This window comes from Pectinophora gossypiella, chromosome 6 (assembly GCF_024362695.1).
Source record: "Pectinophora gossypiella chromosome 6, ilPecGoss1.1, whole genome shotgun sequence".
Taxonomy (NCBI): domain Eukaryota; kingdom Metazoa; phylum Arthropoda; class Insecta; order Lepidoptera; family Gelechiidae; genus Pectinophora; species Pectinophora gossypiella.
In genome coordinates this window covers 17279533-17304807 of record NC_065409.1, presented here as the reverse complement: position 1 = coordinate 17304807, position 25275 = coordinate 17279533, and the positions used below count along the sequence as shown (strand labels likewise).

General features: G+C 38.7%; 1 protein-coding gene across 1 annotated transcript in view; it reads right to left on the bottom strand.

Moving 5' to 3' along the window:
• LOC126367833 (ankyrin repeat domain-containing protein 29) overlaps positions 1 to 25275 on the bottom strand; it is a 37210-nt gene that overhangs the window by 4463 nt on the left and 7472 nt on the right. The window contains exons 2-3 of the mRNA XM_050011602.1: positions 5325 to 5435; positions 1127 to 1225 (exon numbers count right to left, since the gene is read on the bottom strand). Of these exons, the coding sequence (XP_049867559.1) occupies positions 1127 to 1225; positions 5325 to 5435 (210 nt within the window). The remainder of the gene's footprint in view (positions 1 to 1126; positions 1226 to 5324; positions 5436 to 25275) is intronic.

Below are 25275 nucleotides of genomic sequence, written 5' to 3'. Positions count from 1 at the left end.
GGTGAACCGTTCCTGAGAATGCGCAAAAAGGACGCAAGAGTTATGGAAAAAGATCTTCATTATCTAGCCTTTAGGGAGATAGGATCTGAGTACAAAAAGAACAATTTAAAAAAGAAGCAGCCCGTGTCCACGAAAGAGATTTTACAACACGAACACGAACATTCCATCCATTCCATTATAACAGCCTCCGTGGTCTAGTGGTTAGAGCGTTGAACTATGATCTGGAGGTCCGGATTCGATTCCCGATGGAGACATTGTCGAAATCACTTTGTGAGACTGTCCTTTAAATTTGTTGGGTAAGAACATTGCAGGCCTGAATCACCTGATTGTGCGAAAAAGTAAGATGATTCCGTATTTCGGAAGGTACGCTAAGCCGTTGGTCCCGGGCACTAGCCCAAACACCTCCACCAACCCGCAGTGGAGCAGCGTGGTGGAGTATGCTCCGTACCCCCTCCGGTTTGTTGAGGGAAGGCCTGTGCCCAGCAGTGGGACATATATAGGCTGTTTATGTATGTTATTATGTATACTTATAACCACATCATCTCCGTGAGCACGGTGCAATAACACGACGGTATCGCGTGCTACATCCGATAACATCTATGTCGAGCTCCGTCGCCCGTGCCGTGCTTTCCTTAACACCGCCGCAATATTCTCCTCACTACAATGTATTCTCTACTCTAATCTTTTGTACACAAATTTACAGTCGCACTTATCTATAAACATATTTTATCTAGATTCCTACTTTCTTGAGTTTCTACAATACAATACAATTTAGTATTCGAATCAAATCAAATCATTTATTGTATTTGTGACTACCTAGTACCTACCTACCTACTTCTCTGCTTGGTGCGCCTTGACTGGGCCTCGTAGTTGAGCGTTGGCCTCACGATACGAAAGTCCCGGGTTCGAATCCCGGTGGGGACATGATCACAAAAAAATATCCCAAGTTTGGTTAAGTCATCACAGGCTGAAAGGAAGGGTGATCAGTGCTTCGTAGAGCACGTTAACCAGTCTGAATCTGAACAACAGAACGCGTTCAGCTGCTAAGGTAACTGTGCGGGCATGTCGTATAATCTATAATATGAAGTATGGATGTGAGTTTATGTATTTTATTTTATGTTCATACCGTTCTGCAGCAGGCGGGGTCGGCGCCCTGAGCTAGCAGTTCTTGCACGCAGTCGGCGTGGCCCATCGCCGCCGACAGGATCAGCGGGGTTGTTCCATCCTGAAACATAACACATACATAACATAACACACAATAATTTTATAATTGAACTTAGTTTAGCCTATATTGTTCCACTGCTGGGCAAATCCCTCGTCTTCATCCTTTAACCCTTCGCCAGCCAATTACAAATTGCCACCAATAATTTTAAAACATTTATGGTTGCAATGAAATGGAAATATTTTATTGAGATAGAAAAATGGAAATAGAAATTGTTTATTATAAAAGGACGCCACACACATATACAAGACAATAACATATTTTTTTTTTTACAAAACATTTACAAAAAGCGTGGGAGGATGTTCATTACAATGATTATAAGGTGGTGGTGGACGTCCTGAGATAAAAGGGCCTCACTCGGCACAAGTCGCGGCGTGTACCACGACGCTGGTATTATTGCGACCATGTGTTCGTACAAAATAATAAGAAGTTTGAAAGAAAAGAAGACAAAAATGTATAAAGAACGCCACGGGCACAAATCCTGAAAACCATGTGATCAATTATCAATGATCCAAACATGAAATTATACTCGTAAAGTCGAATTCAGTGGTTTGAGCCGAGATGCGATTCTATACACTAAGATGTACCTACATCACACGCGCTGTACGAACAGGGTTATCACGGATTTCTACATGCCTATCTAATCGATCAACACACGAAAGCATAACATTTCTAGATTTTTGTCTGAAGTTTAGACATGAAAGACTTCCTCAGATTTCCTCTAAGTTCTGCTTCACGGGAAAGTAAGCTTTGCTTAAGTCCGTCCTGATGGTAAAATCACCACTGATTAAATCGTTAGCGTAAGGTGGTCGTAAACGTTAACCTCATTTCAAAGTCATAAAGCATTCCCAGATTGCAATGGAATCTCGGGCATTTAAATAAATACAGTTTGCAATGATGATTGAATAATGGTTTAATCACACCATTTCGACACCGGTTTGAGCTAGTATCCGTTGATCCCGGACTACTATTTATGTTTATGTATGGTGATGAGATGATTCCGTGGTTTGGAGGGCATGTTAGGCCGTTGGTCCCGGTTATTAGCCGTTAAAACACCTCCACCAACCCGCCGTGGAGCAGCGTGGTGGAGTATGCTCCATACCTCCTCCGGTTGATTGAGGGGAGGCCTGTGCCCAGCACTGGGACGTATGTAGGCTGTTTATGTATGTGTATGTTATGTATGTATATGTATGTATGTTGAGGAGCTCGGTGGCGCAGCGGTAAACGCGCTCGGTCTGCGATTGTTGAAGTTAAGCAACTTTCGCAAAGGCCGGTCATAGGATGGGTGACCACAAAAAAAGTTTTCATCTCGAGCTCCTCCGTGCTTCGGAAGGCACGTTAAGCCGTTGATTCCGGCTGCATTACCTAGCAGTCGTTAATAACCATCAATCCGCACTGGGCCCGCGTGATGGTTTAAGGCCCGATCTCCCTATCCATCCATAGGGAAAGCCCGTGCCCCAGCAGTGGGGACGTTAATGGGTTTTTGGAATATCCAATTGGAATTGGAATTCTAACATGATTTTTATAGAATTCAGTGATTTGTTTCTCTGCTAACTTTCAAGAGTAAGAGCCCTCACCGCTCTCAATTTGTCCGGCCAAGTTGTTAATGTCATAAGCGGAAAATCTACAATTAGTTATGTAACGTCATAAAAAAGTTAACCTAAGGAGATTGATTATACGCGTGAGTTTAGTATTAATTATCATTTTTTTTTTATTGTACCGTTTTTGTGATACATTTTTTTTATTAACCATCCTTTGTACATGTTTACTTATAAATAGCGTTTAGTTGTGGTAGTTGCAACTGCATTTAGCAGTAGCAGTAACGGTGTAACGCAACGCTCCACTTATCGCCGCACGCGCAACGCGTTAATCTCCAGTAGTTCTGCGCTTACGAGCCGCTAATGTATGCCTCTGCTCATCGGGCAGACGATTCGAGCGTTGAACATTCATTTTCTATTCAAATTGCAAAATATGTTTCCTATCCACGTTCCACGCATAGTCAGATACTACAAGAAGAACCTAGAATGTTCTATGCTATTTTATCATCCCGAACAAGTTGGAGAAACCAACAAAGAAAACACGGAAGAAAAATCTTGTGAACTATTTGTGTATGTATGTAAATACATACATACATAAAGGCTAGTTTCCAACTAGGCAAATCAGTTACTTTTTACTAAATGTCAAAATTCGAAATTACTATGGAATTTGTATAAAAAGCACACTATGACGTCTTAGAAAAACGTGATCAAATGACGTACTTATTATTGTGTTTTTCTTGATTAAAATTAAAAAATAAGTTACTTAAATAGAAAAATTAAAAAGTTTTTTGACAGTATTAGATCTGTCTTTACTTAGTAATCAGAATTTCATAATTTATCATTGACCTAGGAAACTATTTGCTTCGATCCTGAGTCCTGACACACTTCTTTGCTTCGTCCACATTCATCAATCGTTACACGTACGCCGGTTCAGAGTAGAAGTACTCGTATGTGTGAACGACCGTGGCAAAACTGAATTTATACCCCTACTGACCTATGTCAATAGTTGACATTACAAAGTTACCCTACCTACAATGAAGGTTATAAAGGTTACAGACCGAGTCAAAAATAGCTTAAACTATATTGATCGTCGTCTAGGCTTCAGAAATTGCAAGTACCTATTCTATTTCTTCAAAGCCAACCACGATTGGGCCACATAGTATTGTTCTAAGCACTCGAAACCCGGTGAGTTGGCCGCAGTTTGCGCAAGCGCATTACATCACATTACCGAGGTGAAAGAACACTACTTACTATAAATCATCACAATGGTAACCTTTACGCGACGCCGGCGCCTATGCCACGAGAGGTGAGCGACAAATTATAATAACATAAACTTATTTTTTGAAGTCGGTAAAAACTAATAGGAAATTCAACTATTGTATGTATTTCTTTTTTCAAATTACTTAATAACTATACATAAGCTCGCTGCTAGCCAGAGGTACTCCTCCTCCATCGCAAGATGAACTGATACTTCGCCTGAGCTTTCTTATAGACCCACGTGAGGTGAGCCGTATCGCTGTCTATAATGGTTGAGGTAACGATAAATTAATAACTCGTTGGTTGGTTGGTAAATAAATAAATAAATAAGTCCGGTACCGGTGCACGGTGTTCGGACCGGATTTAGAAGCAAAGTGGTGACTCCTCAGGACCACTGACTTCTCAAATGCAGCATCATCTGCTCACATGATGTCTAACATGATGGAGGTATTACAAAACAATCAGTAAATCGGTAGCTTTTCACTACAGTTCATCATTTTACCTAGTCTGACGTTAACAAGAAAGAGTGAGTGAATATTGACGTCTGCTTAGCTCACCTTGAGAGACAATTTAGGCATGTTACTGATGCCGTACTGAATACTGAGAGTGAGAGGTATGATTCAGTTCATGTTTCTGAGTTAAAAGTTAAATTCAGAATCATGAGCTGAATCATCCTCAGTAATCGAAACGGTGAACGGTGTCAGTGTCACCCTGTATGTCATCATCATCACCAGCCCATTAACGTCCCCACTGCTGGGGCACGGGCCTTCCCTATGGATGGATAGGGAGATCGGGCCTTAAACCACCACGCGGGCCCAGTGCGGATTAGTGGTTATTAACGACTGCTAATGCAGCCGGGACCAACGGCTTAACGTGTGCCTTCCGAAGCACGGAGGTGCTCGAGATGAAAACTTTTTTTTGTGGTCACCCATTCTATGACCGGCCTTTGCGAAAGTTGCTTAACTTCAACAATCGCAGACCGAGCGCGTTAACCGCTGCGCCACCGAGCTCCTCCCTGAATGTATGTCGTTTTAAAGCGTGAACTTCTGCGTGAGCGTCGCTTCAGCCCATGTTTCAGACACAATATCGAAGCAGCTCTAGGCACACAAAGCGTAGAAATTGCCGGAAAGTGGGGCATCGTTTTATTTTAGTAGTAAACCGTGATTGTTTACTGCGTTAATCGACCCGGTGTTGGCACTCGCTGGCATATATTTATACGTCGTCAAAATAGGGTTAAGTATTTTGTTTGGACACAGGTTACGGGTTACCGCGTCGTCTGAGATTATGTTCGAGGGAGCAATACTGACCCTATCCCTAGAGTCGATGTGCACCTTTCCCGTGTCGAGCAGCTGTCTCAGTCGCGCGCAGTCTCCGCGCAGCGCCGCCAGGTGGAACTGAACGTCAGTTCGGGACTCCTTCTGCAAAGAGAAGAGTGCAGTCTTTAATAAAAAGGTTGTCACTGTTAGTACCTATACCGTAGAATAAAGAATAATAGTACGTATGGAACGGTCTGTGGGTGTGTATACTATACATCTTTGCCTATCCTTTCGGGGATACAGGTGTGAAGCTATGTCATGTTCTTGAACGGTAACTCCCCGCGCATTTCGCATCGGACGCCGACCTCAACCCTTCTAGGTCTTGCCGCTAAGGAGTAAAGGAGCTCGCATACTGTTGGTCTCGCTCGTACTTGTGCGTTGGGCGGCACACGGTATAAATGAGATTTTTGTATAGTGTCCGGGGTATGTCTATAGATCTAGTTGTTCTACGCTCGACTTGGAGCGAATTTTTTTTTTATTTGCGTTATATCTGCAATCAATCCGTTTGTATTACTATGAGCAGATGAGCTGAAGGGGAACTTGACTTTATGAGAGACACATCCACTGACATAACCTCGAGGAGCGAATCATCATCATATCCTTAGCATTATCTTGTTTTTCACAGGGTCTTATATTTTACCTAACCTGAATATTTGACAGGTCCGGTGGACTTGGAGCAAATAAAGATCATAAAAAAAGCAAATAAAAGTCATAAAAGACACATAGGTAAACCAAAAGTAAATTTTTACAAAATAACTTTCATAAAACTAATTAGACTTGACTACTTTCGCAAAATTATTAATTTAGGTACCTACTTAATTGGTTCTTTACATACAGTTTCGAAAGTATTTTTGGGTGGATTTTAAATGTATCTCGTGTTATTACCTATGTCAATTTCTTGTATGCATATGTTGCAAGAGGGTTGACTACAAATAAATGTCTACATGTAAAGGGGTATCTAAAATCCTAAAGCGCTAGTGTTGGTTTACCGTTAATAAAAATGTGGCACCAAAATTCATCATCATCATCTCCCTAGCATTATCCCGATTTTCACAGGGTCCGCTTACCTAACCTGAAGATTTGACAGGTCCGGTTTTTTACAGAAGCGACTGCCTGTCTGACCAAAATTAAGGCCCATAATACCAAGCCGCTATGACGACAGGTGAAAGTCGCCGAACAATTCATATTGAAATCTATGGCAGGTAACTCACTTGGCGACGCTTTTGCAACCTCGAGACGCTTTAGCAACGAAGCCATTTCAATACAAATCGTTTGGCGACGTTGCCGGTGATCGCGTCCTAAGTATAAAGGCACATTCAAAAATTCACCCTGTTCCACCTCAGCTGGGTTTAATTCACAGTATTGATTTTCACCCCACCTGTCGACGATCGCTATAGCAACTCATCTCACTGCTCTCATTGTATGCTGAAGGGTCTGATCTTATGAATGAGTTTGCAATAAGGAACGAAGGGTGAATTTATGCACAAGTAATATCTGTGATGAATTTATGGGGTTATTGAACGACGTTGCCTATAACATTGTTATATAGGATAGGGTTTTGTAGGGGAAGGTTTTATTTTAGCGTAGATTATTAATGGAAATTGTGTCTAAAGTGCTGTTGTTGCAAGGTTCGCGATACTTCAGAGCTTTTTTGTCTTCGGAGACCTTAATAAGTGACCTGACAATCACTGTAAAGTTACATAATACAGTAACATGATTATTATACATAAAGAAAGAAAGAAAGAAAGTATTTATTATTAGAGGACGCCACAGTAACAATACAAACACAGTAGGGGAAAAAACTTAGACAAAATCACAATTATTAACAGAAACGTAAAAGGAACAGAAAAATAACACAATGCCCAATACTTAATTTTATCAAACAACAATCTAACTATGTATATGTGACCTTTATATGTGACCACCAGCTGGTGGTCGCGTTGTATTAAAAGAAAATTAGTTTTTGAATGACAAGAATGGAATATCTTGAGAGGGGCTACGGCGCGGTGCGCCTAGCACCGTGTTGAAGGTAACAGAGCTGTTACTTATTGCTCCCTCTCGTTAACGTGTTCAGAAAACAAAGATAATATACAAATTCCATCACCTGAAAAGTGTTCGATTCAACAATAAGTTCCTGATACTACAAAAAGCTTTATATAGATACCTACAACTAAACAACTGGGGGGTTTAAATGGCCTCATCGAAGCGATTCATTTAAAAAAGAAATATTGCTATTTGACAATAAAATTTTGTGTGCATTGGTTACTTACTTTTGTGTGAATTGATTCAATATGGCCTTTTTAACCCCCAAGATCCAACTACGTTATTGTTAAATCATTACAAATGTTAACAAGCTTTACCTATAAAGTTGTATCAGATAGTATGAAACTGTAACTGTATTGTATGTTCAGTTTAGCATGTAAATTGTAACCGACGTTATCAAATGCAACGGGACTTGCCTGCACGAATGTACCCGGCGTGGCTAGGGTTACCGTCAATCTGGATGAGACGTCAGGAATTATCAGCTTTACTCTTCAGATTTTTCTGCAGAAGACAAAAGCAAAGCAAAAAGGTTTTGGCCTTTTTTTGCTGTACAAGTGTACTATACCCTCTGCCGAAGGTTGTCTGAAAGAGATCGCTCTTAGCGATAAGGCCGCCTTTGCTCACCTTAGAATAAGTTTATCCTGTAAATGTTTTGTGAATTTGTGTACAATAAAGTGTTTTATTATTATTGTTATTATTAAATTTCCGGCGTTTTATTTTGTCCGTCCGGTTAAAATAAAGTCCAGCTTTTTAATTTGTCTTTAGTTGTGACGAATTTTGCCGGCGGTCTTTACTCTTGCACTATTCTTGAATGTAAAACGTGATTTTACAAAATTTCGGGTGTTTTTTTTTCTGAACCGGCGCGCGTTTAATAAACGATCGAAAAATGTGGATGTGTCAAGATCGAAGCAAATGAGAATAAACACATATCTGTGCTGAAGGGTTTATATGTTACGAATGTAGGTACCTATGTCGGCCGAACTTTTTATCAGTACTTTTCATAGATCATAAGTAAGTAATCATAACCCTAGATATGTCTACCCGGCACGAATGTGGTCGTGAAGCGTGAATGCGAGTGTGTAATGAAAACATAATGTTGGCAATAACATAGATTGTTTATTACACGGTTGTTCACGATACATATACGTATTATTTGCATATCAACAAGGATCAAGAATCTTTTGTCTCTCCTCATGTTGTCATATTGTGTTCCTGTGTTATCCTGTGTACAATGAATTATTGAATAAATAAATAAGGATTTTTTTGTGTTTTAGTTCTTCTATCGTCTGGGTTGTCAGGTCGTTCACCAACCTCAGCAACCCTGGTGTTAGGGTTATTATTGAGTCGCCATAGGCTCATGTAAGGAATATGCATTTAGGTACCTACCACTGTAAGAAGTAGGCGACCAACGGCGTACGTGCTTTCCGAAACACGTTATGTTTTACCTAAGCCAATCCGGAAAACTTCTTGAAATGCTTGAAATGCTAATTTCACGCTTTTACGTAGATCTATCTACCTACTTACCATTCAATCTAATGGTATCTAGTGACAAATTACAACCCATTTGCACAAAAGACATAAACAGCCTATATACGTCCTCGCACGGACCTCCCCTCAATCAACCAGAGGGGGTATGAAGCATAGTCTACCATGCCGCACCCCATCACTTTGTAAGACTGTCTTTTGTTTGGACTTTGCAGGCTTGAATCACCTGATTGTCCGAAAAAGTAAGATGTTTCTATGCTACGGAGGGCACGTTAAGCCGTTAGTCCCGACTATTAGCCTTAAAACACCTCCACCAATGTTATATTCATTATGTATTATAACACTTTACACAACAATTGAGGTCTTCACCCGTATCCCTGGGCAAGGCTTCTACGTTATACCCCGTAGGTCTGGGTCCCTATCGAACTTAACCACCATCTCACTTCGGGCTATTGAAGTAAGAGGCGCCCACCCCCGCGGCAACGACACCGAACAGTCCCCCTGGGACCGGGTTAATGGTCTTGTATGAAACCAAAGCCAAAGGCCTATTAATAGTAGGCTTTTAATGTACCTACAACACAAAAAATAATACACGAATATTTCTAATGCCATATTAATACAAAGATCGCGTGTCGCTAATTGCTATGAAGTAAAAAGTTAATTCATTACGAGGAAAATTACTGTAAGCTGACAAGTTTGTCACTCTTTGTAATTAAAACGTTCTGTTCCACTGTTCAACGTACTACTTATTACGCTGTCTGTTTACTGCGAATAAAGTATCTACCATACTAAAGTGCTTATGGACCTCCGTAAGCTTATTATGTTAGCTATATGAAAGTTGACGTTCGTCTTCATTCTTGTACCTACTTAATCATTTTTCACGTAAGGATAACATATGTACCTACTTAAGTGTTTAGCGTAGACATATAACTCCAACAAACCGCAGCGTACAACCGACACTTCATACAAAATTCTCGTTCTTACCGTGTGCGACCGACAGAGGTTAACCGCGCGCGCTCCTTTACCCGTTAGCGGGTTATGGCTTAAGTACACTAAAGTAGCATTCATTGGCAGGGGGTGAGGTAAATCAATCTCGCTACAAGACCGCTTTGGTGCGGGGCGGAGTGTCCCTTCTATACGTAGGATTACTGTTTATTGTATGCCGGCTCCTCAGACAGAGAGAGATTGGAAGCGTTTGAGATGTGGTGTTGGCGAAGGATGGAGGGTATAAGCTGGACTGAAATGGTGTCAAATGAAAAAGTGCTGGAAAGAGTTGAAGAAAAGAGAACCATATTGAAGACTATAGAGAACCGGAGAGGAAATATGATTGGCCACCTGATACGACACGATTCATTTATAACAAACATTATAGAAGGAAAAATTGAAGGGAAGAGAGGAAGGGGTAGACCTAGGATAACATTTATGAAACAAATAAAAGAGAAGGTGCAGGTCGTGTCGTATCGGGAGGTGAAGGTTTTGGCGGGAAGAAGAGAGGAATGGCGGTTACTCCACCGACAAGAGCGCAGCTCTTAAATAGAGAGAGAGAGAGTATGCCGGCAGAGGTAGACCCTGCGTATATAACACTATGCAAGTTTCCAATTTGAATCAATAAGGGGAGGCCTGCACCCAGCAGAGGGACTCAGTTCTATGCCTCTACTGGTTTATAAGCGCCGATTTTAAATAGGTAAATATTAAAATCTGTACAATGAGTACCTAAGTAATAGTGATCTGCTTTAGAGTTGCGAGCACGTGTAACATAATGCCGGCCATTCCGCCCCAATGCGCGTGCGTCGCCCGCGCTGTGCCGGTGGTGCTTTCCTGATTAGGTGTCGGGTTTCTTGCGCGCTCCTATTACAGGCGACCCTGCTAAATGACAACGTCGAACATACAATATACGAATATCAATAATTAAATAAGTAGATAAAAAAATCATCGACGGGGCCTCCATGGTCCTTGGACTTGCTCATGACGAAATGTCAGAAACTCCAATTGCTAGGGGCCTCAAATTTTCCATGGAGTTTCTTTTTTGGACGTAGGTGCTCGCTATGACGGGATTTAGTGAAATTCAACCCCTAAGGTGGTAAAAATTGGAGGAAAAGATTGTATGAAACTTCTACTTTTAATAGCAGGGTTTCACACGAACGAAGTTGCGGGTACCAGTTAGTGAAGTATGAATAATACGCACATGTATCGTATGTACTTCATAGTCATAAACAGTCTATATACATCCCACTGCTGGGCACAGGCCTCCCCTCAATTAACCGAAGGTGGTATGGAGCATACTCCACCACGCTGCTCCGCTGCGGGTTGGTGGAGGTACTTTATAGTATATAAAACAAAATGTTCACGAGGAAAGTAATCTGGGGTATTCAGAAACTAAAGATATAGATATACTTTAGCCTTTTCGAAGCTAAAAGCTAAACCATGTTGATATCAACAAAGCAGATAATAGTGTTTTATACCCGCCGCGAAGGTTATTTACTTTCAGATGACTTATTTAATATAACGGCTGAAATTGAAAAGTTTTACTGTCCGTAAAATGGCAATTTATAACGCAATGCACCGTTTAATTAAACTGATAATGCCATCGCTCTTTTGGAGTCATACCTTAGTGGCCGCGTTCAGAGGGTTGATGTGCATGGCTCCAGATCGTGTGGATCTAACGTCACTATAGGCGTCCCGCAGGGCTCAATTCTAGGTCCATTTCTATTCCTAGTTTACATAAACGACCTACCTAGTCTTGTAAAACATGAGGTGGTGCTGTTTGCAGATGATACCTCCTTACTTTTTAAAGTAAAGAGACGACAAGATTCCTTTGACGATGTAAACAACGCCATTTCAGAGGTAGTGGATTGGTTTACTGTAAACAACCTGCTACTTAATGAAAATAAAACAAAATATGTTTATTTTACGTTATCGAATGTTAGTAGGCCCCTCGATTCTATTATTGTAAAAAATAAGGAATTGGACCTCACGGATACTGCTGTATTTTTGGGAATTACTTTGGACGCTAAGTTGCAATGGAGTCCTCATATTGATAAGTTGTCCAAAAGGCTCAGCTCAGCAGCATTCGCGGTCAAAAAAATTCGTTTAATAACCGATGTAGAAACCGCGCGATTAGTTTATTTTGCCTACTTCCACAGTCTAATGTCGTACGGCATCTTGCTGTGGGGTCATGCTGCAGATATGAACAGCATTTTTGTTCTGCAAAAGCGAGCCATTCGGGCGATTTACAAATTGGGACCCAAGATGTCACTTAGAAATAAATTTAAAGAAATTAATATTTTAACTTTGGCATCACAATATATCTTTGAAAACTTAATATATGTAAAAAAACATATAGGATTATTTGCAAAAAATAGCGATCGGCACATTGTTAATACCAGGAATAAAAATAAACTTGCTTTACAAGTCAGTCGATTACATAAGATTACTAAATCTTTTAAGGGGCAATGTATACGTTTTTACAATAAGATTCCCATTGACATTCAGAATTTGCCTTTCAACTGTTTTAAGACAGTAGTTAAACAAAAACTTTACAAAAAAGGTTATTATAAAGTTAGTGATTATTTAGAAGATATGAATGCATGGGATTAACTGTCTGAGAACTGATATTAGGCAGCTAAATTACTCAATTGTATACCAATATTTTATGTTTTATGTTTATTTTTATTTTTTTAAAGAACGTCTAGGGCCCTGTGCCGAGGTTTTTCTTGCAGCTTCTTTTCCCCGGCTATACAGGTTGTGAGAAGCTGCAGTAGTTTTAGGCGGATGAGACGTTCGTTATGTAAAATTGACGATTCAAAGTGTAACTATGTTACCTACTGAATAAAGATATTTTTGAATTTGAATTTGAATTTACTTATTATGGGAAAAATCATTTTGTATACTTAGGGTGCTTACCCTCTTGCCTTCCGCCCCGCAGTACTCTGTCTGACGCAAATGGGATGGCGCCCAGAGTAGTCTATTGCAAAGCCGTACTAGGACTCCTGTCCTCCGTCTCTGAATAGTACTGACAGTTACTGCTGCCCTCTGTCAGGTTCCAAGTTACAGTCCCTAAAAACACTCCACTACCCACTGCCCTATTTTTCCCTAAAAAAGTAGCAATCATGCTACACCGACAAGAGCGTGGCTCCTAAATTAGTGATGATTAGGTTGCTTACAGACGTACGACTGTGGTAGTGGTGACGTCGTCGACAACACCGTCGCTAGTCTGCAAGCGCCCTTAGGTGATATTTCTTGAAATAGCTTCTATGCCGAACTGGAGGCATATAAAAAACATAAAAAACGTTCAGCTGCTTGTCTTCCCGAGCATGTCGTAAAATCCGAAAGAGGAATTATGGGCGTTAGGTTGACCATAAGGTTTATCATATAGGCCTGCGCATTAACCTCTAATCTGCTGAGATACCAGACACAAAAGACTTTGCAATGTGTCTGGTTGAGATCTGCGTTCCGGCGTTCGAAAAGTTAACAGTGGCAAGTTATCTTTGACTACCTGTGACTCTGCCCACCCCATTAGTGATTACGGGCGTGAGTTTATGTATGTATTTATATAAGTAAGTGTGTATTATTCAAGGAAATACAAACAAAAGAATTATTTTCGCGAAGTTACTAGCTACCGCTGCAGCTGTATAAATATTATTCGCTCAAAGTTAATGAGTCATCGTTACCGTGTCTCACAATGCATTCATTTCCTATTTGAGATAGCCGTAACTTATTTTATATCGGCCCTATAGAAAGTAACATAAACTAGGTTTAATAAGTTTTGAATTAAATACAAGCGTCTTTATGTTGTTTTCCAAATGACGTCTTTCCATCACGTTACATTCTATATAGCAAGTTCTACTTATCTATGTATTTATTTAACCTTAACAGGTAGGTCTAGTCAAAAAGCTTTTCTCGCAACTTCTTTTCCCCGGCTAAACAGGTTGTGAGAAGCTGCAGTAGTTTTAGGCGGATGAGACGTTCGTTATGTAAAAATTGACGATTCAAAGTGTGACTATGTTACCTACTGAATAAAGATATTTTTGAATTTGAATTTGCTCCGAAAATCGCACCCGGTAGGAAGTGTTTCTTTAACTACCGTTTATTGCGCATAAAATATACATGATATAAGTATTAGACACGCAGTAGAGCAACTTCAGGTATAGTGACGTCAGCGGGGGTGCTTCCCGAGCGGGATGAAAATATTCAAATTCTGAATACTGCAATCGGTCTATTTATCTCAGACTTTTACGAAATAACCTTTCTTTGATAATCACACATTGAACACACATCAATATAATTCAACCTGACCGACTCGTTATTGCGAAAGACACTGAAATCCGCGTGCGGTTAGGAGTAACCGGATTCCGGACCTGTGGTTTACCGGTAGGCGTTACCGGCAACTTGTGAAACATTACCGGTAAATGGAAGTGACCGTATGTGTTCCGTAATGTTTTCCGCCCATCACTCGACACTCACTGCTCATTGTGATAAAACACGCGATCGCGGGTAACTCATTCTCTTCAGTTAACATGGAATAGATGCAATAAACATTAACATCCGTGATAACTCTGTTAAAATCCATGTTAGCTCTAGTAAAAACCGTGATAGCTCTGTTTTGAGAACGTAGTGTGACGAATTCACGAATACGACATGAGTTTGAATTCAATTTCAGTATTTTGGCTGAAAAATATTGGTTTCCAGTCAATCCTATCTTTCAAATAGCCACCTACCTTAAAGTAAATCACCCTGATATCGACCCCAACCGCGTGGTAGATTTCCCTCATTCAGCGCTTATCGCTATCGGCCCACTAGGGTCGATTAATTCTTTCAAATATAATATTCTCAGACGAGACGCCTTGACCCGATATGTTCGCGCACAAATGGGCACCGTCAGGCATGTTGTCTTAAATTTTGTACCGGTTGAAAGCCATCAACGCTCCTCATTTGTACAGCCAAGTAGTTAAATTTGCGGCAAATTTTCAATAAGTTACGTCAAAAAAATAAACGAAATTGTAGTAAATCGTCTTTACAAAGTGACAGTTTTTACAGTTTAAAACTATCCAAAGGTAAATTAAAATAAAAAATCGTAAATTCTGCATGTCAGAGGGAAATACAAAGATCCGGGTAAACCTTTACAATGGATTAGAAACACTTCTAACCTACCGTAGACACCTACCGAAGTCAAAATCGCGCCCGCTTACGCGCTTTCATTTTGACTAAGGCCTATCAAATGTCAATCAACAGGGTCCAAAAGCTTTTCAAATAAAAAGTGCATTAGCTTTTACTCGACGATCACTTCTGCTACGATGAAATAATAGAACAGACTCGTAACATCAACCATTTGGCAGAGAACAATCTTCCGAAATAAAATTTATTAAAAAAGTTTTTAGGTCATTCGACTTCGTAATGTTTTTCTGGTGAAGAAGTGAAGTGTGTTTCTGAAGTAGTAAAATTGAACTGTGAAACTGGTTTGATTTTGAACTTTAGAAACGTTTTCGTAAAAATGTTTGATGATTCTTAGTTGCTAAAGTTAGTATTATTTTTGCCGCTCTTCTTTTCTTATTTCTCAGAGGTATTTTATTCTTATATTTTAATACTCTCATGATAATTATCATGATAATTATCGGATTAGATGCTCCAGCGCAAGCAACTTAATAAACCTGTCATGTTCCACAGGATTGTAATAGGGTTGATAAATAAAAACTTCAGATTTAAATCTCCATAAATAATATCTTTAATAACCGTAACACTTAATACTATACTTTATAGTTACTAGAGCGAAGTTAATTCTGTAGTTGTTATACGCCCCATATGGCCTCAAATGGAGAATATTATTTATAATAATACTTATTTATACAGCACTAAAACGCTGCCTGAATTTAAAACAAAGAATAATGAGGCAATTACTAAGGAAATTGTGTGTTTTAAAATATAACTACCTGTAATACAATTCCTTACTACCCAGGTAATTAAATAAGATTTGAACGACTATTTCGCCGCAAGCGGTCGTGTAATGCAATTCTTTCATAGATCTCGACATGGTTCTGCCATTCCAATGAACCTTATATAAAACTCTTTTGAAATGTGTACAAATAAAGGACTGGATTGAACATTTACAAAACACAAACGCAATGATGGAAGCAAAGCCAGACTAGGCAACCATTTAAATTTCGAACACGTTCAACTTGATAAAGATACAGTAACAGAAAATTTTAGAGCTGGAAAAGCAGATTTAGTTATAGGCAATGGAATAATGGCTGGGGAAGACAAAAACGTAGAGGATAATATTAGGTACCTAATATTTACTTCGAAGTGACCTCGAAACGTTTAAGGCAATGGAACAGCAACTTCCCGCCAAATTCGATACAATCACATTGCATAACGCTTCAGTAATATAGCGGTATTGTCTAACCTACTGCGGATTTTTTGTCGACCGACGCCGGATGTAAACAACTCTCTATTTCTACCGAGTACAAAGCTCCAAATAAAAGGCAAAGGAACAAAGAATGTGAATGTTTACAACTTGGTAGCAACTGATCATGTAAAAGAGATCCCAACAAAAACATTTTCATGTAAAATGTTGCCAAGACGAGATTATATCGACCGCAATGTCAAAAAGTTATCAGATCTCATGTAGAGCCAAGCTTCTAACTCTACACACCCTAACTAGACAAACCCTAAGTTTACAAACTCTACATGTTAGGCGAAATATGGGGCTTATCCGTTTCGTTACTACAAGAACTATTTAACAGAATAGCAATGAACAGTACTCGTAAATAAATTTGTTGCGAATGGTGACGACATGAAATAGTTTTCTCATCTTACGCTCCTGTGATGGCAGCGAAACGGCAGCTTTCTAAGACATCAGGTAGTACCTTATATTTTTGATGATCGTTAATAAGCCAGTCAGTTAGTCAGTGAGTGTCAAAATTGGAGGTTATTGCATATTAATAAAATCTAAAGTATAATAGCTATGAGTTATATCTTCAATAAGTGTACTGCTAAACCAAATTAATATAATAATTATGTGGTATAATCCTAACTTACGAGAGTTAAAAAAATCGACAAAACGTTTCGAGAAAAGGTAGGTAGTGCCCTGCCCTTGCGTTTCGCGTTGCTCGTCTTGGCGGGGGCACTCCCGTGCCCCCAGATAAGAATAGCACATAGATACGATTACGTACAGAATTCCGCAGCACGAAACATACAGCTTCTTAAAAATAAATTACAGACTTTTACTTTCCATACACAATTATAGCTATTATATTTGATTTTGTGCGTCATGCACATAATAATATGAGACGGAACTCAATGTTCGTTCACTATAATAGTAAGTATAAAGAATTAATAATTATAGTTCAATTTTACAACCCACTTATTTGGTTGAACGTAGAGTAAATTGATACATCAAACGTCTGGCTTATGAGATGAACGGAGGGGTATCGAAAGTATACTTAAAGCTATTCAACGGTAAAAACGATTCTAACAGCACAAAAATCTTGTAACTATAAGAAGGGAAATAAGAATTGATTTTAAGATAGCAATAAAACAAAGTAAATGAGGTAACAGAAATTCATAGATAAGTCATCTATGATTCACTTCAAAGTCACATGATTCTTGATGGGGCTCTTATTGAGTATATCGAATGCAAAGTCATTACATCGCAGCTTATTGCAGCAAATACAGAGTTTCTACACATATTTCAAGTCATTAAGATGTTAGGTACAGTTATTTGGCAAATGTTTACTTCACACTTAAAGTGTGGTGGTAACAGCTGAGAATAAACGACGCTTTCTAATCTGCCCACTGGATAATGAGCATTTCGTGAAGAATCGTTTTCATATAGAAAAATATGTTATATAAAAATAGAAAACAAAGGGAGCTCTAAATGATAATGTAAATGCAAATTAATTGCCGATTTTAGATAGCGAACTTGAAATAAGCAGTCTTAATCACTATTCCCTTAAGAGTGCTATAACTTTCCTGAATTCATTTATGTGACTACTAAAAATAGAATTTTGCCAGTCTAGGCATTCTCCTGCGACGTAAATAGAGTATGAAGTTTGAGGAAGCTTCTTTCTCTACCTAATGTTTGTCCAGAAAAGGATACAGCTAACTATGTATCTACTCGCTTTAGACTGTTCCCATAAAATAAGCACAGGACCCTATATTTCATTTTGTGTAGAGAGTAAAGCTCTAGGGTAACGACGCTGTAAACAAAACCATAAACAAGCCAAACGCTGTCCGCATCCTTGTTGTTGTCACAACATCGATTTATATCACCCAAGGTAAACTATAGCTACATAATAATGTGCCGAGTTAGTCTGAGGCTGTCTTCGTCGTTACCTGATGATGGATTGTTTGCAGTGCATTTCCCTGCAGCGATAACATTCTTAGCTATCTAGTGTCAACATGTGTGACCTAGAAGGAGTGTCGAATGTAAACTTTCCCTCACACCGCGATGTCGCGTGCTGCTATTTATTAGTTGACACCGGACCCGTTAGAAAGTCTTGCATGGCGTCACTATTTACGTGTACGCGATTATCGAGTGATTTAGCATACTTTTTTATCCAGTAATTCCTCTGTAAGTGGCAGTTTTACTTCTTGCTGAGTGGTCTTGACTTCAGTTGCTGCATGTTAGGTAAACATTAGTAAAGGTTGTGTGCAACTGCGTTGCCGTGTCCCCGCCACGTGGCAGCAAGAAGGAACACTGTTGGGTTTTAGTGGGTATACCGGGTGCAGACACCTGGGGAGCCCCACATAGCCCCCGTAGGGCTCGAAATGACGTCTTGCTGACTATTACAGCTATTTCTACAGTGGTTTATGACTCTTCAAGTATGCAAAATTACTCGCACGAAGTCTCGGGAAACATAAATTATGCCAACTCATAGTAGTTGGGTGCTTTGGAACATGAATTACAAACGTTATATTACGAAATGATACTTCCTTACAACAATGTATGAACACGGCGTGTTTTAACGATTCCCACAATTAAATTTCAGAATGGTGTTGTTATCGACAACAAAGGTTATTAGTTGACGGTTTACGGCGGTAGCTGCGGCTTGATGTTTGAAGTTGTTTCAACGTTTCGGCTGTTTCCTCATTAGCTTTCTGTACTATTTTGAAATATCCTGTCGACAACATGAACAGTTGTACCGGTTAAAAGGATTGGGCTGGGAAAAAAACGTTCAATTCAAAAGAAAAGATGATAATATCTTAGTCTGGCTAAACAGTTATAGCAATATTTTCAAAAGTCCAGGCAGTTGCATTTTCGTTTTAGTACTGGATTTAATTATGCAAGATAACATTTGGTATGTGAAATAACTGATATAGTTGAACTTGCAACTTAAAACAAATTAAATTCATTCATTTTGTAAAAAAAAATTCCTTATTTTCAATAGGTATTTGTTTTGGTAACATACAAAGTGCTATATCAGTCTGCAGTATCCACGTAATTTCTATCAATAGCACCAGCACTTACTATCACTTATATAAACCTGCTTAGTATAACAGCCTAGACACGAATGGATACATTATTATGTATGACCTTGCGTCAGTTGCCGCATATTTCACGCTCTGCGTCGCTTGCCAAGAAACTGTTCTGCCTTACTGCTGAAAGCCTGAATGTCAAGGACTACATATATTTAACGCCATATAGTTACATTATCTTTTTTTTTCTACTAAAGTTTCCACAAGACCTAATCAATTACTCTTGTCCAACTTTAAGTAATTGTCAAACAACTTGAATTATTACAAGTTATTGTCAAGTGGGAGTGCCCATAACTTTAACGCATGTGTCATATCGGTAGTCAATAACTATTAGTTTGTTGTTTGTACAATAAATATTGATTTGATGGTGTGTCTAATGGTAACCATCTCTCGCATAACCTTGTATGACTATTACAATGTTAAGGGCCTGTTTATTAGTTTGCTGATAAGTGTCTTACATACTACAGCTAGAATCTGCCAGAATATTTGATAGATTCTTCGGTAACTAGTGGCACAGTTTTATCATCTGCAATGGTGTAAGATATTTCTGAATTTCCCATTCTGAATCATGAGGTCTCAATAAACTCTTTCGCAACTTGTGCGCCAAGTCACGTTCCGATTTTGGTCCGTCCAGATCTAAACGGAAAATTTTATGCCTTTTTCTCTCTCGTCCTGTTGCATTTTTCATACTTTGGGTCGATACTTCGATAGATAGTTGAAATTCCTATTGTGATATTTTAGGAGTCTTTCAAAATGTGTCTTCATTGTTGTATTTGTTCTAGAAATTGTCTTCAAAGTCATTGCCAGTGCATAATGCATTAGTCTCAAGGCCGTCGTCCGCTCTATCATGTCCGCCTTTTTTATGTAAATCGCTTGAATAATTACTCGGCGAGACTCATTCGGTCTTGTTAACAGACTCATCCTGACTTTCATGTGTGACTTCTTGTTTTAATATGAACACGATATTATTTCAAATTATTTGAGATTCACATTATGGATAAAACACAATCCTAGTAAGAATTCTTCTTATCTTTGACTAGTTTTATTTAATTCAGATCCTAGTTCTAGTAAATATTCCATTAGTGAGCTGATAGCGAGCTTTTTTTAACATAGTAAAGTGTTTCCAAGATGGTGTATTCCAGTTCGTGATATATAACAGTTAATAATAACTTTAAGCGCTCGCGATAAGCTGAAATTGAACACTCAGGGGAATTTAGTATTTTTGTAACGGTGTCGAATTGCGACCTTGGCCGATGTTTGGGCCAAATAATCATTAACTGTTTCCATTAACAGTATTGTTCTTTCGTTATTTTCTCTTGGGTACAAAACGTACAAAAGGGGTAGTACCTACTGGTGATTTTTTTTGCTCTGGAATACACAGATTTAGTAAGTAATAGTAAGAATGTTGCAGTTCTACAAAGTTATGACGTGTGAGGTGCCTCAGTACCTATCATAACGGTTTCCCATCAATTCTTTTGAACTCACCAATACGCAATGTTCCTGGTACGTTATGCAATGGTGCATTCTGGCAGCTGCACTGATGCATTGTTCGGTACTCGACAAAAAGCTGCGGCCGTTGACCCCATCTCGCATTGTAGCTGGCCTTCGAAGCTTAACAATTTCTTTTTATTCACACTAGTCTTCGAAGGGATTGCAAGTTCTCACACAGCTGATGGAAATCCGTGGAATGTTTCGAGGAAAAATTAGCAAGAGGCAGCGAAACATGCCGTTTCAGATTTTAGTATTGGCATTTGCTTAACCTGTTTTAACAGCTTGTAAATGTAAATGTAACCGTATAAAAAATGTGGTGCAGAATCCAGTCCATATCTATCAAGTTGTCGCCTAGTTCACGTAGAGGTATGACAGTGATGAGTTGCCGGTACTCACTTTCTAATCGGCATTCATTAGCAAGGGTTTGAACTCTATAAAAGGTTCAATAAAGAGTTCGACTCCTTGTGGGGACATATTCTGACAATTACTAGTTTGGACAGGACTTTGCAGGCTGAAATTAATCACCTGATTGTCAAAGAAACAAGATGATTCCGTACCTACTTCCGAAGGCACGCTGAGCCGTAGGTCCCGGTTATTATTAGCAAGTAAGCAAAAGTATTTGAGGATACAATAATAACTTTGACATGAAGTTTGATGAGGTCGGTCACCGACCTCACAATCAACACGAAACAGGAAGAATGGTATTCTATCGTCACGTCTTCCCTGTCAATGAGAACCGAGTGAGAGCCAGCGAGTCAGGGTCAGGTCGAGGTCAGGGGATGAGTCACAACATCGCAGCGAAAGTTGCAGCGGAACAAGATGTAAATTGCATCGATTTACACAACTACAAGTTTGTTACTTAATGTTACGGACGCGGGTGAAGAGACGATGAGTCATGGGAACTAAAACTTGCTTGAGCAAGAAGATTTTGGTCTAGAATCAGAATCATTTACCTATTCAACGTAATTATCATAGATGACTTTGAAACATAACATAAAAGCTCACGACTATTTCCCAATTGGGGTGGTCAGAAGTAACCAAAGCAAGATGAACTAAGTACCCACGCATGACAGAGCTGTCTGCTAGAGTTGTTTAAGGTATTTTTGATTCCGTAACTTGAACATACCGTTGACTAGCCCAATTGGGAATATTCTCGTGAGCTTATGTTAAACAAGTCAATCAAATCTGTTTGTCGACCAGCGATCGCAGATTATATTTCGATTAGTAGATATCTAACTTGTTTACTTCGTTGACCAAGTTTGTCGTCATTGACAACTTACATAACTAGCTAAGCAACCGGTTCACGGGTTCACAATGGCAGAATACAACCGTATTAATTACAACTAGGTACTACACCAGTTCTAACTTCTGTTTTTCTTAAGATTAAAAGATCAACATGCTGGTTTTTATCGATTCTAAGCAATCCTTCTATAGATACTAAGTAATCTTTTTATTTTGATGTGACTTATGGATGGCATTCTCAACTTGGTCGGACCAATAGGGAGTGGCATGTAATTACTTATAAGATTTAAGAGACACACGTCGCGACTTGCTAATAATGTGTTTAATGACAAAAAGTTAAAAACTATGCAATATGAAATTATCCGGAAAAGTCAATGTCTCTCGGATTCACGTCCTTTACAATTCACCTTTACACTCGCTATTTGTAACTTTTGTATATTTTTTTTTTGCTTTATTGAATCATCTTCTTACATGTTTTTTAGGTTTCACAGTTTGGTTATAAACATTTCAATTAGTGCTGGTTATTATCATATTTGCATAAGCATAATGTTGTTCGATTAAAAAGTTAATAGGTTCTATTTCAAAAAAATTGAGTTGACATTATGAGATCATTACAGGCCTTTGCCTTGTCGATTTATATACTTAAGTATCTACTTTCGGGTTTTTTGTAGGTAAGTAAACAATTTTAGCAATGGTACCCCAAAGATAAACATTGAGATCACCTTTTTCGGTTGCAAAAATCGGCATCGTGTGAGATGTCACGGAAAATCAGAGGACACTTTTTTCTATTTTCTACTACTTAGGCACTACTTGTGGTATAATTGGCGACGTTGATAATCATGGTTGAAATATGAACTGTTCAGCATAGGCTACAAAATGGACAGGCAAGTAAAGTTTTGTAATGAACATGAAATAGTTCTGAGCAGTTGTACATACCGACAGGAGACCCAAGCTCAAGGGTATTGAGCGTACTTTTATTTTAAGACTCAGATCTAGATAAAGAAGATAAAGAAACGTAGGTTAAATACAGTACAGGTTAAATAGATATATAGGTAAGCTGGGGAACTGGAGTTTGTTTTAAAGGTCGCTCGACTACCGGAAAGGATTATCCCCGAGTCAGGGACCCTGACCCTTCCGTATTTAGAGCAAATTCGTCAATAATTAACGTTAACCCAATTTTTGTGGAGAATTATTTAACACAGAAAATACGATCCGGTTCGCAGTCGCTCGTCGTTTGTTTATTTATACCTAACATTATCACGTCGCGTCGAAATAGCAGATGTTCGTTGTTAACTGACCGGTAATGATTATGCAGGATTTTTCACTTTGTCATAAATGTTATTGGTAAACTTGTAACTATTCAATTTGAATATCATGTTCCGAATACGGATCTATATAAACATCATAACATTTAACTCGTTAGAATCGGATTATGAGTACCTAACCTAGCTATTACCTACAGAGGACAGGGCAGTCATGAATGTGACGTAATTCCACGATTTGTATGAGGTCTTGAAGGAAAACGACATGTTAGACGATTGACAGAGGACTCGAAGTGCCATTTAGCGCAGGGTCATCGGGTACATTACCTACATGTGGTGATGTATCACGTCACAGCTGTAAATAGTGATGATCATCATTGTACACATTCTTGACTAAATGTTGCGTGATTCAATTGAGTTTGAATAGTTGTCGGATTCTGAAACCAGGTCAAGATTTAACAATGAGTAGGTTCGAATGTTTTGTTCTCGTTATTTGAATTTGAATTTTAGGTTTTTTTTTGCAAAATAAGGACAGTGACCATCTTGTCATTCATTAGATTTCAATATCGATAATTCATTGTTTACTCAAGGTTGTCTTGTTTAATATGCTGTCTGAATTTTTACTTTTTGTCAACAAAAATTACAGTTCCTTATGGTACATGAACAACAGTTATGCTTTGCACTCATTCTATCTCTCACCAAAGTTATCTTTTGTCCTTATATTTCTGTCATTGTATCCAGAAACTGGTCTATATGTTGCCAAGACTTTTGTACCCGGCGTTTAACTGTTACATGAGGTGTCTGTCACTTCTAAAGATATCTTCTACGCAGTCCGTAACGTGTCTTTATGTTACCGGTTGTCGCAGTAATCCTCTTAGCTTTAATGCTTTGTTCAGTAATCGGTCCAGTTTGCTACAGGCAGTTTGTAAGCACTTCTAAGAACGATGGAGGTCGTAGAAATGCTACTGGAAAAACTACTGACATTGTAAATTTCCAAGAAGGACTCTCGATAACATACAATTTCTATGAAATATAAGATATTAACTTTTATTACAAGTTGTGTTGTGCAAATGGCATAAGGACAAATGTTACTATAATTTGAAGGAATATTTTGAACATAAAAATAATTACATTTTGTATTTTTTTAATAATAAGTATATTTTCAATAATCTTCTTTTCAATGTACCATTTCTTTATTTTTTTTAATGTATATTTGTACGCCTGCATGCAGGCCGAACACATCACAACATTGTTATTTGAATTATTTTACCACTTTTTTTTTATTCTATGTGTTCTTGCAAATAAATTGATTTGATTATTATGCGGAGAAAACTTTGTATGATTAGGGTATAACGATCAATGGCCTTATTTCTTCTCAGGATATGACATCATACTGTAAGCCGATTTTGAAAGGAAAAGATTATCTTAACGAACTCCTAATAGATTAAAGGGATTACCTTTAAGGACAAGTACTGTTCAAACAAAGTGATTAAAATTTCACAGGTCAACACACAGAGACCGTGAAAGTAATATAATGTATGTGTGGACACGACTCCTCACGCAAAGGCTAAGCATGCTATTATGGCAAGCCAAAAAAGTGTTAATTCTTCCTTTAAAGGTTGGTTAACTGGCATTTTAAAAACTGGTGAGAAAATCAATAGTCTTACAAATGCACTTTTCGTTTTTCTAACAATAAGAATTTTATTTTTCCATTTACGGATTATTTCTAGAAATTTCTTCCAGCAAATTGGATTGGATTGAATTGGATTTAGGTAAGCATGTACATCCAAAATAAATTGATAACAAAAAACTGGATACCCGTTACGTTCCAAGTGGAGAGTAATCTGAGAGTAGACTGTAGGTACTTTCTCTCAAGACTGATTTATATTAGTTGGAAAGGGCAGATAAGATAGGCAGTTGCTTAACGGAAGTGCACAGTCTGCAGC